The sequence below is a fragment of the Tenrec ecaudatus genome, chromosome 7, assembly GCF_050624435.1.
Source record: "Tenrec ecaudatus isolate mTenEca1 chromosome 7, mTenEca1.hap1, whole genome shotgun sequence".
Taxonomy (NCBI): domain Eukaryota; kingdom Metazoa; phylum Chordata; class Mammalia; order Afrosoricida; family Tenrecidae; genus Tenrec; species Tenrec ecaudatus.
The window spans coordinates 119,515,364-119,534,071 of NC_134536.1; the positions used below are offsets into that span (position 1 = coordinate 119,515,364).

The 18,708-nt window shown below is 40.3% G+C and overlaps 1 protein-coding gene across 1 annotated transcript in view; it reads left to right on the forward strand.

Annotated features, from left to right (window-relative positions):
• PKHD1 (PKHD1 ciliary IPT domain containing fibrocystin/polyductin) overlaps positions 1-18,708 on the forward strand; it is a 588,229-nt gene that overhangs the window by 274,569 nt on the left and 294,952 nt on the right. The window contains exons 45-47 of the mRNA XM_075554069.1: positions 711-816; positions 3,581-3,715; positions 15,623-15,758. Of these exons, the coding sequence (XP_075410184.1) occupies positions 711-816; positions 3,581-3,715; positions 15,623-15,758 (377 nt within the window). The remainder of the gene's footprint in view (positions 1-710; positions 817-3,580; positions 3,716-15,622; positions 15,759-18,708) is intronic.

The following is an 18,708-nucleotide window of genomic DNA, read 5'->3' on the forward strand; positions in this document are numbered from 1 at the left end:
AAACACTGCACTACCAGGGGGGCTTTGGGGACCTAGTACGTCAATAATGAATAGTTACCAATACTTCTGAGAATAATAGTGCAATCGCCTTGCCATCCTGGAAATGACAAGGAACGTGGACTAGAGGATGAAAGATTGCTAAATACCTTTGAGATGCTTTCAGAGGCGGGCATGAGTGTTTATGTCATGACATTTCAGCATCCTAAGGCTTTTATTCAGGAGCTCTCAGTAGCCCTGGGATATAAAGGAAGATGGTATCTGGAAATGGAAGGGCTTGGCAGGTAGAGAAACAGAAGGTGAGAGGATTATAGGTTTGGGAACTTTTCTAGTAGGGGGCTAAGGTGTGTGTGTGTGTGTGTGTGTGTGTGTGATAGAGACACAGAAAGAGAGAGAGAAGGAGAGAGAGAGAAGGTAGAGAGAGAAGCTCATGTCTTAAAGTGCTAGGCAGAGGTGTCCACTCTCCTAGAGGGGAAGGAGATCAACCTAGAAATAGGCTGGCTGACTAATAGGGGTTCACGGCCACCTACATTCTATTGCAATCCAGGGCAGGTCATGGAGGGTAACCTAGTGGTTGGGCTGAGGCATGTGCAAAGAACTCACAGGTCTCATCTCCACTCTCCTCATTCATTCTCTTTGCTTTTTTATTTTCCAATGAGCAGAAGAGGAAGCATCAGTATTAACTAGGTCTCATTCTTTATTTTGCTTTCTAGATACGGTCTCTTTGTATACCCTGAATTTCAGCCTCCGTGGGATAATGACACTGGACTTACCCTATTTCAAAACTTTACAGTTTGGGGAAGTGCAGGTGGTGCCCAGGTAAATGTTTCCTTAGTTGTTATTAGTAGAACCTTTGTTTATTTTCTTCCAGTGATTTACTGTGCATATCTATTTAAAAGGTAGTGATTTGCTGCAAAAGGGGATCATTGAACATCATCATAATTTTAGAGAGCCAAAAGCATCATAAGTGTGTGTGAGATAGTTGCTGAATGAACCAATTCACACTCAGAGCACTTGTGGCATAGTGAGGATGTGCTGGGCTGAAATCTGAACGCTCACCAGTTCATCAGTTAGTCTGTTAAACACATGGGGACCAGATGTACAAAAGCAGTTGACCTCCTCTTTCTCTTGCAGAGTGACTAGTGGGTTTCAACTGCTAATCTTTCAGTGACCCATTGCTCCACTAAGGTACCTTCTGAAGTACATAGTCATTATAAACACCCAGTTGTTCACAGTTAGGTTTTTTTTTCCCAGTTACCTTTTTTATGACCTGATGAAAATCCCCTAAATTGTCTTATCTCATTTGTAAAATGTAGATAGTAATAGGCTCTAAATGATACTAAAAAAAAAAAAAGAATAACAGCACATATACTTGTTCTCTGCTGCTTAGGAATCTAATGCCACATATACAAAAGAGAGGAACTGTTTACAGGGAATTTGAGAAAAAGAATAAAAATATAAAACTAAAGCATGATAAGGAAGTCAGATATTTATTTCATATGTTCACCAAGATAAAACACCAAAAATCATAGATAGGGTAAAAATGGAAAAATCCCATTTATTTCCATTCTATTCCCATTTAATTTTATAAAACATATTGTTTCCCTAAGCACTATGTTCATACAAGCAAGAAATATTTGTTGAATTTCCTCTTGTGTCAAGAAGCAATTCATATCTTGTCAGACTCTGTCAACAGAACTAGATCTTTATGAATTCTTAGTACAATTAGCTGTTACTGTTATCATTGTTAATAGGCAAAACAAGGTGCTGATATGTCTAAGTGTTGATAAACATGTCTCTGCACAGTGACTTTTCAATCATCAAAAAGTACATTGTGTAGACAGGTCTACAAGGTGGATAATAACACTAGGGAGATTAGACACTCCTTGGAACAATTATTTGAGATCAAAATGACAGCATTTGACCAAGGACCAGAAAGCAGAAAAGGCAGGAAAAAGGAGAAATGAAAGCAGACAGCATAGGGAGGAAGTGGGATGAGTGATGTTACATTGTGGAGACTGCAGTCAATGACATGAAACAAAATGTGTACGGATTGTTGAAAGGAGAACTGGTCTGCTTTACAAAACTGTATCCAATTCACAACAAAAGGTTTTTAAAGACATATTGTTTTTGCATTTCATCAACTTTTAATCTTAGAAAAATCTAACTGTATCATTGTCCTTTAGACATTAAAGGTCGGGTATATAAATTCTTGAACAGAATATTCAGTTAGATAACACTTCCAGTTTTGTACGCATGCATTGATATCTCTTTGATAATACTAATGCTTACATGTGTTTTCATTTAACCATCCTAACAACTTTATGGGAACGCTGGACTGTGGGTCCCATCCTTTTGTTGAAACATCGAAGGAGATGCTTGATTTGCTAAGATTATGCAGTTAAGTTGCTGGATGCCCACTCTGGCAATGTAATCCTTCTGTATGTATTTAACTGGAATTGAGAAAAATATTCCATTTTCACCACGTCTCAGAAATGCAGAGTGATAATTCAGAAAATGAAGAGAGAGATGCAATTACATTGTGAAAGCTCACAATCACACCAAAAATTGGTGCATTTTGCTTTTATCTTTTGATTTCCTGGTAAATCAGCAGTTTCCCAGGTAATTGTAGGATAATATTATTGAATGTAAGACTAATTCATAGCACTTGGACTGATGCCTATAATTAGGTTATAGCAATGATCAAGTCTTCCATTTAGATAGCATATGGATTGCTTAAATAATCCTGTGTCTCTCAATGAGCTATCTTTGTATTTAACCAAAAAGAAAAAAAATACTTTAGATGAATGTATGTATAATAGGGAACAGGAGTTATTCAGTACTTGAAAATTCAAGCCAGACCAGTTGACAACTAGAAGAACTATACCATGATAAATCAAAGATAATTTGGTCTTAATGCAACATTTCCAGCAAAAGACATGAATGTAATCATTAATTTAATGAACACGGAATGACTATGTGAGGTTATATGCTACTCAGGATCTTCACCCAGATCTTAAAGTTGTTTAAACAGAAGCCTAAATGAGGTTAAATGTCTTGCCTCAAATCACATAATTACCTATTTCAAGAACTAACTGAAAACCCAGGTTTCTGCCTATCAGGCTGACAACATCTTGTTAATATTCCAGCCCTGTTTAGGCAACAGTGCCTCTGTCCTCATGCTGAATTATCTATCTCACATTTGTAAGATTCTGACAATTTTAATAAGCATTAAACTGAGGGAAATTCTAAATTCTTGGGTGTTCTGCTTTTCTTCATTAGTTTTGTAATGTAGTTGGCTACTACAGCTTTATTTTAGATATGTAGGGACTTCGTATTGACCTTCATAATCAGTATCATGAGGAGAACTGAAAAGTGTGGAGGGATGATACCAAAGGGGACCACTTAGTACTGACCTCGTGGCAACTTTGGGATGGCTGTAAAGATATTGATAGGCAAAAGCTGTTTGAATATAGTATCATATGCTTATTTATACATGATCAATAATTCAAGAAGCTACAAGAATCCTGAAAGAAATACTCAGCAGAAGACCTTAGCCATAACATATGCTGTTATTTTATAGATTTTTAGAAGTAGCAATCTTCACTTAAACAACTTTCAAGTGTATTCATGCAGAGATTTTGGGATTGACATCTTGGAAAGCGATGCGAACACTTCAGTTACTGACAGCTTATTCCTTGGTCGCTTTGCCCACAAGGTAAGTGCATTAGTGGGGTGGTTTTAAGTTGTTCAATAAAAACAGAATCATATGTTCTGGGCTCCCTGGTGGATCTGGATGTGCAATTTAATAGCATTTTTTAGCAACTCTCATATTTAACTGGTAAAAGCTAGAGGAGCTTCTCACTTGTAGCAGCGGTAAAATATTGATCTTTCAAATATGCACATGGTTTTAATGACATGGGTTCACAGAAGTTATACAGGGCCTAACTTATTTTCCAAGTTATTTACATAGAGTTTAAAAATATTTGTGCAAATGATGTAATAAATCTATTTATTTAGGTCATTTTTCTCTACCCTCACTGGATTATGGAGTAACATGATTCCATGTCACTTCTCTGTATCAAACTTTTGTTTATGGAGAACTTGCTCCATTCAGGATACCCTCCAAGAGAAAGGTACCAGCCCCCCATTACTGTTGAGTCAACCCCATGTGTCAGAATAGGATTGTGAAAATGGGGTGGGAGCCTACTTTGACCTCTTCTGGCACCTAAGACAGAGTGTCACTAGGTCAAACATGCTGCCAGCTACTCCCCATTCCTTTCCCCTATTTGGACACCAACTATTCCTCTCAAAGCACTCTACTTCTGTGGCTGGGGGTGATAGTTCATGGGCATGGCCACAGAGACAAGGCTCACTACTATGGAGTTTGCTAAGGAAGTTAACAGGTTACAGTTCAGAGGTACAATTCAGTTGGAAAGTGCCCAGGACACAGTTGCTCAGTCAGGGCTGTGTCAGGGCTGTTTCTTCTCTAGTGTACCTGTAGACACGTTTCTCCCTGGTGTTCAACCTCCTGGCCTGGCCTGGCCTCTGCTCTGCTAGAGCAATGTTATAAAACTTTTGAAGGGCTACCAATAAATGCCTGAGGGGCATGCCACTGTTCTACACCTGGCTCTTCTTGCTTGCTGGTAGGGAAATCCCCCGTCCCTGCTTGTACGATGGCAATCGCAATGAACCCCATTAACATTCAGATACATCATACAATCCAATCAGTATTTCCCACTACTTCCTTACCCAGGCTTATTAGGAAAGTTGCATGGCGGGAATAGCAAAGGCAGTGTTGAAGAGCCATGTTAAATACCCCCTTCATTGCAGGAACTGTACTCGATACAAATTCCAACAGCTGCCTTTGTAGAAGGAGATCTGCAGGTCTTTCTTCCTGGGTTCTTCCGATTGACTCAAACCTCCCACTTTGGGGATAGCCACTGAGTACTGGAACTTTATACCCTAACCAGGTATAACAAAACTAGGATCCAAGCGCATGATGATACTTAGAGTTTGCTATGGTGTACTCAGATTTATGTAAGTTCTTAAACCAAGCTCTAAACTCACGGTCATCAAGCTGATTCCAGATCACAGCTATCCAATACGATAGTGTAGAACTACCCCTTGGGTTTCGGTGACTGGACTTCTTTAGGGGAGTAAAGAGCCTCATGTTTCTCCTGAGGAATGGTTGGTGGTTTTGAACTGGTAGCTTTGTGGTTAGTAGCCCATCACTTCTGCTTTTATATTGTGAAAGTCCTACTGTTACTATAGACAGTTTCTCAGGCATTTGATGGCTCTAGAACCAGAATGAAGACTAGGCAGATACTTCTCCGATACCGAGTACTACTCTCCTGAAGAGAAAGTCATGGCTACTGCTTAGGTGTCAAACCTAGGGCGCCCTACATTCTTGTGTGGACATCGATTGGTCATCACATTGCCACACAGATCTCACATACAGAGACCTTTCTACAGGGTGGCTTGGAACAAAGGAAGGGACACTCTTTAGTTTCTGAAGTATTTTTCCCATTGGAATGCTAATTATCGATGTGTGTACTTTCCTGTGGAGATTATTTACTAGTCATGCTTATAAAAATCATTCTCTTATTAAGCTTATGTTTTCCTGTGCTCATTGCCAAACTTGTCCTAGTTAAATGTCCTTTAAGCCACCCTTTTAGGAGGCCAGTAGATGCCAGTTTTCATTTTCTCTTCTATTTCACTCAAATCTCACGGCCATCCAGTGAAAGCCGACTTATAGTGATTCTCTGGGACAGGGTAGAACTGTCCAGATGGGTTAAAGAGGCTGTAACTCCTTAAGTAAGTAGAGAGCCCATTCTCCCTTCAAGCGGCTAGTGGTTTTGAACTGCTAACTTTGTGGATCACAGCCCAATTCATGACCATTATGCTGCCAGGGCTCCATTTTTTCTACTTAGGCTATCTTTTTTTTAAGACAGGAGACCCAGATTGCTAATCCATAATATTTGCAGAGCAAAGGTCCTTAAACTTAGAAACTTTATAGTTTATGCTAAAAACAAAATCCCATTAAATTGAATATCTAAACTGCCCTGTTAAATCAATGTCACAATATCTTAATTGGCATTCAAAAGATATCATAATTAATGAGGACTGGCATATTGTGACAAAAATGTGTTTATTATGAGATATTACAATATAATCATATCTGTAGGGCCTGACTCAGCAGGAATGCAGGGCAGCGGAAGGTCTCAATCCCTTAACAGTAATAATACAAGAAGATAGATCTTGAAGGAAAGAATTAAGCTAACTTCTAACTTTGATTGCAGCAGAAATGTGGATGCGGGCTATCCATACTTATCTCAAAAGCATGAAATTTTAAAGCTAACTTCAGCATATAACTTAAGAGATGATCAAATTCGAATTCCTGAATTGAGCCAGTTGGTGTTGAGTAGAGCCCCGCCACAGAGTTTTCAAAACCATGAGCTCTCAGAAGCTGACTGACTGTGACCTCTCAGAAGCCGACTGACTGTGACCTCTCAGAAGCTGACTGACTATGACGTCTCAGAAGCAGACTGACTGCGACCTCTCAGAAGCTGACTGACTATGACCTCTCAGAAGCAGACTACTGGATTTGAACCACCTACCTGTCAGTGAGTAGCCAAGGGTATAAGGGTTTGTACTACCCAGGGACATCTAGTTCTTGAATTTACAGGTGAAGAAAGGAAGGTTTTGAGAAGCCCAATGACTATTTCAAGATTCATGCCTATTATTGCTAGACAAGCTCCCATAAAGCTAGGACCACCTTCATATCCTCCCACTCCTGGTCCAGTACTCTATCCAATACTCTTATTTTCTCAAAACAAATGGCTTTCATGGAAAAGAGGATTCTTGGGTTAATTGAATATAGGATATGCCATTTAACATTTGTCCCCATACTTGAAATAGGTCTTACATAATAGCCAATGAATGGTTTGGAGTAATCTAGAATGCAAACAACAAAATATTTATTAATTTTCACTTGAGGTGGTGTAATGATATGCATTGGGCTTCCGGCTGCAGAGTCAGCAGTTAAAAACCACCAGCCACTCCTCGGGGAAAAGACAAGGTTTCTATTCCTGTAAAGAGTTAACAGAAAATTTATGGGACAGTTTACTCTGTCCTATAGAGTCTCTATTTGTCAGCATCCAGTTGATGGCAGTGAGTTTAATTTTTAATACAGTATGTTATGTGTTTATGTCAGTTGCTTAAAAAAGATACATAAAATCTGCTTGTTACTAAAAAATCCTACTTGACCTATTATTGTCTATGTGTTTGCCATTTCTTTAGGCATTCAGATATTCAGAGAATTTGGTCATTTTTCAATCACCTGCCCACCTATAATTGGTGGTCCACAATTATCAGTAAGCCATATTCTAAAGTAAATTCTAATTCTGGAAGAACTTTCTCATGATTAAAAGGATTTTATTTTTCCCATTGGTGTACCTGGGAGGATAATTATCAAGATGGCGCTAATTAGAGTACAAGACACAAAAGGAGGCTTGCAGCATCACTATGCATCCTGGTTGATGGGCGGTCAGCATTTCTACCTGTTCCATTGTTCTGTCTAACCACCATCACCTTCCTCTTCCTAAAATATGTTCCTGGATCTACATTATTGCCATTCTACTTTGGGAACTACCTTTAGGATGATTGTCTTTCATTGTTCATGTAGTTACTTTGAGCTTAAAAACACATCTATTTAGAAGCATGCTGATGGGGCTGCTTAATTCTCCCTCTTGTTTTCTAGGACTTGCTTCTTATTTTCGCTTGCGTTTTTGTCTTCCTCAATCTGGACCTTTGATTTTTTTTTCCTTTAAAATTTTTCTATTGCATAGTGTCTTCTCTTCTCAATATACTTGCTCTCCCTGGGAGAAATCTAATTTTCTCTTGTGGTTTCAATTACCATCCACATGCTGATGTCTCTCATATATTTGCATTTGTTTCTAGCAGCCTACTTTGTGCTTCCTGTTGACAGTCTATTTTCTTGTCCTTGTCCTTCTATTTTCCGAATGTAAATGGTCTTGCATTGAATCATATATCTATCCCATTATATGTTATATAAAGAAATAATTTCCAGTGAGTAAATATGTATATATATTTTGAAAGCTATTTACTCTGTTATGAGTATTATTTGTCACAATTATTTAACATGGATATTTGCCTTAACTAAGCCAGACTATTCCTAAGACATAAGGATGGTGCTACTTGTCTCACATACTTGGAAAAAGTCATCAGGAGGGAACAGTCCCTGTAAAGGGACATCATGCATGGTAGAGATTTAGCAAAGAGGCAGTAGACCCTCAATTTGAGAGACTGATGCGGTGTCTGTGACAATAGGCTCAAACATAACTGTAAGAATGGCAGAGAACCAGGCAGTGATTCTGTCTGTTGCACACAGGGTCACTGTGAGTTGGAACTGCTTCAGCAGCATCTACCAGAAAGAAATTCAAATTAACACTACTATTAAGCTTCACCTGAGAAATAAAGGCTTACATTTCTTTAAGAAGCCCTGGTAGCCTGGTGAGCTATTCGATGAACTGTTTATTGCAAGATTGGAAGTTTAAACCCACTGGTTGCTCAACAGCAGCAAGATGAGGGTGCCTCCTTTATAGTCTCAGGAACCTGAAGGGACAGTTCCATTCTGTCCTGTGGGATTGCGATGAATTAGAATTGATTCCATGGCTGTGAGTTTGCATTTGGGGTTTATATTTCATTAATTTCTTTCTTTAGTCTATTATAATCTTTCATACTACTCTTCTTTGTTATTTGTTTTACCTTTTAAAAACAAATGTTTTATAGTAATATAATATTTATGGAGAAAAGCGAACAAATTATAAATGAACCACCCAGATCAACAGAGAAAATATTACCAGATTCTCGGAAGTCCATTGGAGTTTCTTTCCAGTCCATGTCCCAATTTCCAGGCAAAGGGAACCATTATCCGACTTCTAGTAATATAGTCCTTTTGAACCTCATATAAGTGAAATTATGAAAGTTCATATAAATGGTTATAAAATTATTAAACTCTTATGTCAGGCTGTTTTTGTTTGTTGAAGTAATTTGCTCTTTTAGTGTTAATGTCATTATTAGTTGTCCTCATGTCAGTTATGACTCATGGTGAATTTGTGTTACAACCGAAGGAAGCGTTCTCAATTATAACTCATCTCCGTGATCTTTTATATGTTTAGGCTTTCGTTTCAATCCATCTTATTAGTAGTGTTCTACTCATTTTCTCTGGCTTTCTACTTTACCAAACCTGTCCTCTCTCCATGGGTCTTTCCTAATGATGTGTGCAAAGTAAGCAAGCCAAAGTTTTATAAGGCATATTCCATTTAAAAGGAGCACTGGGAATGTGATGATTAAGCACTCAACAGCTGACGAATGTCTGGCAGTTTGAACATGGATTCCAACATGGGAGACCCTGTGGGACAGTTCAACTCTGTCCTGTAGGGTGGCTATGAGCCAGAACTAACTGGATGACTGCGGATGAGGATCTATATTGAGGAGTTGAATTACTGAGGGTAATGGTTATGAGTCGGGCTACTATCTACAAGGTCAGCAGTTCGAAACCACTAGCCACTGCTTGGGGAAAAACCGGGGTTTTGCACTCCTGTAAGAGTTAGCCATCTCAGAAAATTACAGGGGGTAGATCTACCTTGTCCTGTAGTGTCTCCATGAGTCAGCACTGATTCTGTGACAGTGACTTTGACTAGTTTTTGGCATGGGAAGAATATAATGAACGTTATAAGAAACTGCCAAGTTATGTTCCAGAGTAGTTGGACTGCTCTGGATTCCCACTACCAGTGTATGAAAGTTTCACTTGCTTCTCATCTTCATTACCAGTGAGCAGAAACACGGTTTTCAGGTTTCGCCATTCTAATAAATGTCTGAGGTGCCCTGGTTGTGCAATGGTTACGTGTTCAGAAGCTAGTAGAAAACTGGTTGTTCTAACACACTCACTAGTCTGCCACAGCAAGATGTGGCTGCTTGATTTCATACAAAATGATAACTTTTGGAACCTCATGGGAAAGATCTACTATGCCCTGTATCAGTGGTTCTGAACCTATGGGTCATGACCCATTTTGGGGGTCGAACAACCCTTTCATAGGGGTCACATAAGACCCTCAGAATATACATATGGTCTTAGGAACCGAGACACTTCTCCTCTGTCAGTCTCCAGTCAGGTCCGCCTACATGCAGATATACCCACATATGCAGATATGCCCACATATATGAGTACCCAGTGTGATGACATCATCACGCCAACCCCATCACATATATCCCATAGAAATACAGGTGTATGTGACAGGGTTGGCATCATAATGTACTTATATTTTAGAATCATTTTATTAGGGGCTTATGCAACTCTTATCGCAATCCATACATACATCAATTGTGTAAAGCACATTTGTACATTCATTGCCCTCATCATTCTCAAAACATTTGCTCTCCACCTAAGTCCCTGGAATTAGTTCCTCATTTTCACCTCCCTCCCCGCACTCCCCTCCCTTATGAACCCTTGATAATTTATAAATTATTGTTTTGTCATATCTTGCCCTGTCCAACAACTCCCTTCACCCACTCTCCTGTTGTCGGTCCCCCAGGGAGGAGGTCACATGTAGATCCTAGTAATCTGTTCCCCCTTTTTAACCCACTCTCCCTCCTTCCTCCTAGTATCGCCACTCACACCACTGGTCCTGAAGGGTTCATCTGCCCTGGATTCCCTGTGTTTCCAGTTCCTATCTGTACCAGTATATATCCTCTGGTCTAGCCAGATTTGTAAGGTAGAATTGGAATCATGACAGTGGGAGAGGAGGAAGCATTTAGGAAGTAGAAGAAAGTTGTATGTTTCATCATTGCTACATCACACCCTGACTGGCTTGCCTCCTCCCCAAGACCCTTCTGTAAGGGGATGTCCAGAGGCCTACAAATGGGCTTTGGGTCTCCACTCCGTACTCCCCTTCATTCTCTATGATATGATATTTTATTCTGATGATGCCTGATACCTGATCTCTTCAGCACCTCGTGATCACACAGGCTGGTGTGCTTCTTTCATGTAGGCTTTGTTGCTTCTGAGCTAGATGGCCACTTGTTTACCTTCAAGCTTTTAAGACCCCAGATGCTATATCTTTTGATAGCCGGCACCATCTGCTTTCTTCATCACATTTTCTTATTTACCTGCTTTGTCTTCAACGGTTGTGTCAGGAAGGTGAGCATCATAGAATGCCAATTGAATAGAGGAAAGTATTCTTGCATTGAGGGAGTACTTGAGTGGAAGCCCAATATCCTTCTGCTACCTTAATACTAAACCTATAAATATATGCAGATTGATTTATTTCCCCATCCTCATATATAAATACATTTGCATATGTACATGCCTTTATTTGGACCTCTATAAATGCCCTTTACCTCCCAGCTCTTTCTTCTATTTCCTTTGACTTTCCTCTTGTCCCACTATCATGCTCAATCTTCATTTGGGTTTCAGTAATTCCTCTTGGTTACATTACCCTTAATCACGTCCTACCAGGCCTCCTACACCCTCCTCACCACTGATTTGGATCACTTGTTGTTCCCTTGTCCCTGGATTTGTTAACACCACTTCCTTTCCCCCCAGTTCCCCCTGGAACTGTCTGTCCCATTGTTTTCTTCTCCAGATTGTTCATCCAGCCTATTTTATTCAGACAGACCCACAGAGAAAATAACATGCACAAAAACAAGACAGAGCAAAACCAAGCAGCAATATACAACAAAACCACAACAGCAACAAACCCATGACAAAAAAAAAACAAACAAAATAAAACACAACAAGAAAGAAAAGCTTGTAGTTAGTTCAAGGAGTGTGTTTGGCCCTTAGGGGTGTTTTCCATTCCATTTCTGTTAGGGAAGCACACCCTGGCCCCAAAGTCCATCTTCAGCATTTGCTGGGGACCTCACTGCTCTGTTCCCATGCTGTTCTGTTGCACCCCTCAGTGTTTTGCCTTGGTGTGGCAGGATCAGATTGGGCACAGTTACCACACTGTGTCTCCAGTGTTGTCCCCTGTAGGGCTGTGGGTCAGTGAGGGGCGTCATGTCTCATAGTGGGGTGGGCAATATGGTTCTCTCTGTGTACTGGCTGCTCTAATCGGGAACATCATCCTCAAGGCCTGGTGGGCCAGGATGTGCCCCACTCCTTCTCCTTCTCCCCCTTCATCTGTGTCCATGTGCTCTGATCAGATATGTCCTGCTCCTGGAGCTGCAGGTTCAATGCTGTCCTTTGAAATAAATTTTTCTGGGGGAAGGGGCAGGTGTCCATGTAATAGTTGGGATTGAAGCTGGCCCCTCAGAACTCTCCACTGGTTCCCTACTCCATGCCAGCATGTTGCATTAACATCTTGGAGCACTGGGTTGAAGTTTGGTCCCTCTTTCCCTGTGGAGATATAAACAATACTCTCCCTTTGTGTGGGTTACTGACCTGTGCCCCCATAACCGATTCGGACCAGTCATACATGTGTGGAGAGCAGCTACTGTGTAGAAAGCAGCTGCTGTGTTGAAAGCAGCTACTCTGATAAAAGCAGCCACTATGTTGAAAGCAGCAGAATTGAAGGTTAAACAATACTTCATGAATTATACTTACTGGGTAAATGTAAAACCATGAACTGGAAAATCACCAACTACTGCAAAATAAATATATATGAGTGTACCATGGGACACTAGAGTGGTAAATAATAGGAAACTTTTATGAACTGTATTGACTGAACTATGCCATCTATCATCTTTTGTATTATTAATCCCATTGTTATATATTCTCACTAGCAAACCATCCAATGACAATGGATTGTGTAGAGAAGAACATTAGAAAAGAAAATATAGTGAGGATTTTTTACAGTATGGTTTTACCTCAATAATTACAGCAAAAATTGAGAAACTGCAATGAGTTATTTGTTGTTAAGTTCTACAGCAGCCAAATCTGCCAAGCTGAATAAACTAAAGTGCCATTTTGGTAGCAAACATCTGAGCTTTGCTGGCAAGGATTCCACCTATTTTAGAAGCAAAGCTGATGGACTCAAGAAAGCCAGACTTGACACTGGTGGCAAGTACAAATGGAACATAGCAGTCATTGAAGCTTCTTATTTGGTGGCACTCAGAATCGCCATAACTACAAAACCACATGATTTATTGTTGCCTGTGGCAAAAGGCATTGTTCGAGTTATGATTGGAGATGAATCTTTTATGAAATTGAGTGCAGTTTCCTTATTTTAATGACACTGTCCACAGAAGACTAGATAACACATCTGCTGATATTCTTGATTAGGTAATCCAGGAAATTAAATCTGCTCCACTTCCAATATATAGCATCCAGCTTGATGAATCTACAGACTTTGCAAACTGCTTACAGTTACTGGTTTACGTGAGGTATATTAATGATGGCGACTTTAAAGATGAGTGTCTTTTTTTGAAACTTCTTGAAATGACAACTACTGCACGTGATGTATTTGACCCAGTTGGTTCATTTCTGAAAGAGCATAAGATCTCTTGGGAAAAGGTTTGTGGTGTTTGCACAGATGGTGCTCCAGCTCTGCTAGGATGTCGATCTGGATTTCAAAATTTGGTACTGATTGAGACACCAAAAGTCAGCGGAACTCACTGTATGATTCATCGGCATGTATTAGCAATGAAGATGCTGCCACAAGAGTTTCAAGAAGTAAAGAAAAGCATAATAAATTCTGTCAATTTTGTAAAGGCGAGCACTGTAGACAGTTGACTATTTTTGCAACTGTGCAGCAAGTTGGGTGCACTGAATAATGCTCTTCTTTTTCACACTGAACTGAGATGGTTGTCAAAAGGAAAAGTTTAAAAACATGTTTTTGAGCATCGTGATGAACTCAAATTTTTTTTTAATCAGAAAGCAAGACCACAATTAGAAGTACTTTTCAGCGGTAAAAGTGAACTTCAGTAAATAGCTTACTTGGTTGACATCTTTGCCATTTTGAATGAGTTAAATTTATTATTGCAAGGACCACATGCTGCCTGCCTCGATTTGTCTGTAAAGCTCCGATCATTCCAAATGAAACTTCAGCTTTGGAAACAACAACAAAAAATGGATGAAAATAAAATTTACATGTTGCCTACCTTCTCTGCTTACTTTGAGGAACATGACATTGAACCAGACAAAAGAGTTATGATGATAATTTCTGTGAAAGAGCACTTGCCCATGCTTGCTGAAGAAATTACATCGTACTTTCCAAATCTACCTGACACCCCATTTGCACTTGCCAGAAGCCCATTCACAATCAAAGTTTGAGATGTTCCTGAGACAGCACAAGAGGAGTTCATTGAACTTACTAACAGCAGTGCAGCAAGAATTGATTTCTCTACCATGCCAGTTACAAAATTCTGGATCAAGTGTTTGCAGTCATATCCTGTTCTGTCTGCGACTGTGTTGCAGTTTCTTCCATTTCCAACAACATATCTTTGTAAAACAGGGTTTTTCCGCTTGTTGGTTATCAAGTCTAAATACAGAAGTAGACTTGTGGAAGATGTACTCTTGCAAAGACTGCCCTGAGAATTTCTGCTCTGGTGAGAAAGAAACTATCTCAACCTTAGCACTGATGTTGGCTTTTCATGCATACTGTTGCAAAATGTAGCAATATAGTTTACTGTTGTTATATTAAAACAGTTACCCATGCTACACCATGCTTCCAGACAAATTTCCATTTATTTGTAATTAGCAATAAATATTTCACAATATATAATTACATATTGCTTTTGTAATTAATCATTATGTTTTAATTATGTTCAATTTGTAACAATGAAAATACATCCTGCATACCAGATATTTACATTATGATTCATAACAGTAGCAAAATTACAGTTATGAAGTAGCAATGAAAATGATTTTATGGTTGGGGGGTCACCACAACATGAGGAACTGTATTAAAAGGTCATCATGGTATTAGGATGGTTGAGAACCACTGCCCTATAGAGAGGCTATGAGTGAGAATCTCTGAGACAGCAATGGGATCTGGGTGTTCATAGATGTGTAGTGTATCTCATTGTGGTCTTCAGTATATATCCCCAATAGTTAATAGGATCCCTGGTGATACACTCGTCAGCACTTGACTGTTAACTGAAAAACCAGCAGTTCAAACCCTCCATTCACTCTTTGGCAACGTGGCAGCATGCGTCCATAAAGAGTGCCATCCCTGGAAACACTCAGAAGCAGTTCTGCTCCCACAGGGTCACTTCCTGTGAGATGGCACTAACCCAACCGCCCCAAGAATGGTTACTGATGATGAATTTCTGCCCCCATGTGCTTATTTCCCGTCTCAACACTCTCTTTGATGGGGTGTCTTTCAGGGGCCTTTCCAGATGTTTACATTGGGTTACCTTTCAAGTTTTCAGACTCCTTTCCATATTGTGTATCCAAGCGCTTTATTGGAGATGTGATTTGCAAATATTTTCTCGCTGTCTTTAGTTTTTAATTTTGTTCCTTAAATGGTATTTCACGTGGCAATTTTCTTAGTTTGATTTCTCTTTCCTTCCCTCTTCCTTCCCCTTCTCTTCCTCTCGCTCCCTTTCTGTCCTTCCCCTTCTCCCGTTCCTTCTCCTTCCCCCTCTCTCTACATCCCAGGAGAGTGTGTGCATGGCTGCAGGGATTAAAACTCCCAAAAGGTGGGAGCTGATGATATCAAACACAACCTTTGTTAACTTTGACCTCAGCAACTGCACAGCCATCCGGACAGGTTCACGATGTTCCAGAGGACAGGGTAAGTTGTTTGAACGGTCAGGACCCATGTTCAATAAGGGCAATCCTGAAGTGAATATGATCAAGAGCGGCAACACTTTGGTGATCCATTATTTCTTTCAGTTATAGGAATTTTTCTGTAGAAACTACTGCTCAAATTTCTGGGAAAAAAATCCCCAGAAGCAGTCAGGCATTCCCACGGGCTTTCAGAGGCTCTGCACCCTCTCCCTGTTTTGGCACCTGTCACACTCTGTCTTTGTGGTCCTGTCTCTGTTAGACTGAGCTTCCTGAAGTTGGGGATCTTGTCTATCTTGCTCGGGGTCATATAGTTAACATGTGGCAGAGAGTCTGTGCCTAATGGGCAGTTCACTGATTAAATAAATGCATGGGGTTGGATGGATGAGCCCACGCATATAACCTAACACAGATGCAACCTTTCTTGAAAGAGCCAGAGTTCAGGCACTTAACGTTTTCAACAGCCCGAGGCTTGTTATGTGCATAAAGAGAACCTTATGGGGTTCTGTTCACTTGTTAATCGCATCTCAGAGGGGTGAGAAACACCTTGGAGGACCCACGTCCAAGGTGAAAGGGGGTAGAGAGCAATCTAAGTGATTTGATCATTGCAAACAGCCAAACCAAGTAATTCAAGTCCATATGCTCTTGTGGTTTGAATCACCAATTTAGATAATTGTTTGTTTTTTTAATTAAATGAATAATCAGAAAGTCTCCACTTTGCTGCTGCTTCTTCCTTTGCCTATGTAGGCAGAGCCAAAGAATGCTTTTGAGCGGTGTCTGGGTTTAAGCTTGTGCGGATAACAATAGGAACATAAGATACCTATTGATGAGCATTTCAAATCACAATTCCTCGCTTTTGTAATAGCTTCACTGTTGTATGTTATTCACAAGACAGTGAGAAATATCACACTACTTATGAGCATTAATCCCTTGTCTGAGGCTGACCTAGGCTTTGTTTAAGGAACTGGGGATAAAAGATGAAAACATCAGGTCTTTGAACCAGTTCTGTCTGGTTTAGTCATGATTAACACAACGATGTGGAATAGACTCAGATTTTTAAAGTGTGGGGAAGCTGTTACTGTAATAGGTATGGGAAACATTATGGGATCAAACACTGCTAGAAACTTAATCTCCCGAGTCTGAGAAAATAAAGGTAGTGTGCATGTTGAATAGCAACCAAATCTCTTCCCCGGATGAGGCGAACATGGTAGTATATGACTCAAAGTTGCAGACCAGCCACACCATTTGACTGTGTATTGCTTTCCAGAGTTCAGGCAATGATCCAGTGTCACACGCCAGGCTCCTGAAATAGCTCGGAAGACTGCCTCTTCTGAGTCTCCCCTTTCAAGGTTTTGACTGGTAATCCTTCCCACTCTGGTTCGCATTCCAGATCTCCCACGTTTTAAAAGTTCAGGTCTCTTATGGTTTTACTTGATCAGCTATTATTGGACTGATTCCAACAGGCGTGGAGCCCAAAATAGTTCTTCTAAATCCACAGCCATTGAGTCAGTTCCAGCTCATAATGACCCCATCTATGGTCTCTGAGTTAGTAAATATTTATGAGAGCAGATAGCCTAATCGTTCTCCCTTGAAGTGGTTAGTGGGTTTGAACACATGGCCTTGTGGTCAGCAGTCCAATGTCTACCCAACAGTGCCATCGGGTCTCCTTCCTTTGTTCTCTCTCTACGTATATACACACATGCACAAAGCAAGTAACAACAACAACACCTACTGCCTTCCAGTTGATTCTGACTCATAGCAACCTGGAATAAGGTTTCTGAGGCTGTCAGCCTCTGCAGGAGCACATAAACTCATCTTTCTCCCTTGGAACAGCTAGTGGATTTGAACCACTGCACTTCAGATTAATAGTCCAGTGCTTATCCACCGAGTGTCCTGAAGGAGTTCGTAACCCAGGCACGAGAAGTGTGGAGGTCAGTGATTTTCATATAGTGTGATAAGTGCAGGGTTAGTGGTCCATGAAGGGACTGAGGAAGGGCATCCAGTAAGAATTCATTGGGATTTCAACCATTTGGAAGATGAGCAGAAGTTTGCCAGGGGAGGAGGCAAGGAAAGCCTGCTGGGTAGTGGGAACAAAACGTGGATATGGATGAACAATACACACACGTTTACATCTAGGTGATCAAAGGACGAAATTGTGCTTGCGCCACTGCAGGGCAGTCCAGTGCGACGGCGTGTAGCACTATAGGAGGTTGTGCTGTGTGATGACTTACAGACGACTTGCAGCAGGTGGCACCGTGGAACGTGGCTGCATGGCTTAGCTGCCCCTATTGTTAACATTTTGCTTTTTTGTGCTACATTTGCTACATGTTATGAACTTATATTTATACGAGATTACTCACTAAAGGTCATAGGAACTCTAGTGGCACCGTAGCAGAGGTGCTAGGCTTCTAACCCAAAGGTCAGCGGTTCGAACCTATGAGCAGCTCCATGGGCTAAAGACGTGGAAGTCTGCCGCCATAAACACACATGACCGTGGAAAGGAAATGTCCTGTGCGTTGCTATGAGTGGGAATCGAGTTGACCACCGTGGATTTAGTTTTGAATTTTCTAGCATCAAAATTCATTCTTCATGCTGTACACTTCTTTGTGTTTGACAAATGTGTATTGTCACTTATTCACTATTTTAGTATCATAGAGAATATCACACTTCTCTACAAAAGAATCCTTCACTCTACCATGTCATCCCTCAAGCCACCTTGACAGCCCTGAGAAACCATGAATTTATGTCAGCTGCCTGGATAGTTTTCTTAAATGCATATAGTTGAAATTTTATACTACTTAGCCACATGTATATTTTATGGTATATATAATAAAGCAGTTTGTTACTATATGTCCTGGGGGATGCATAATCAATTGTTTTCCTTTTAATGAAAAACCAAAAGAACACACTACCATTGAGTCAATTCTGACCCATAGTGACTGTTAGAGTAGACCTGT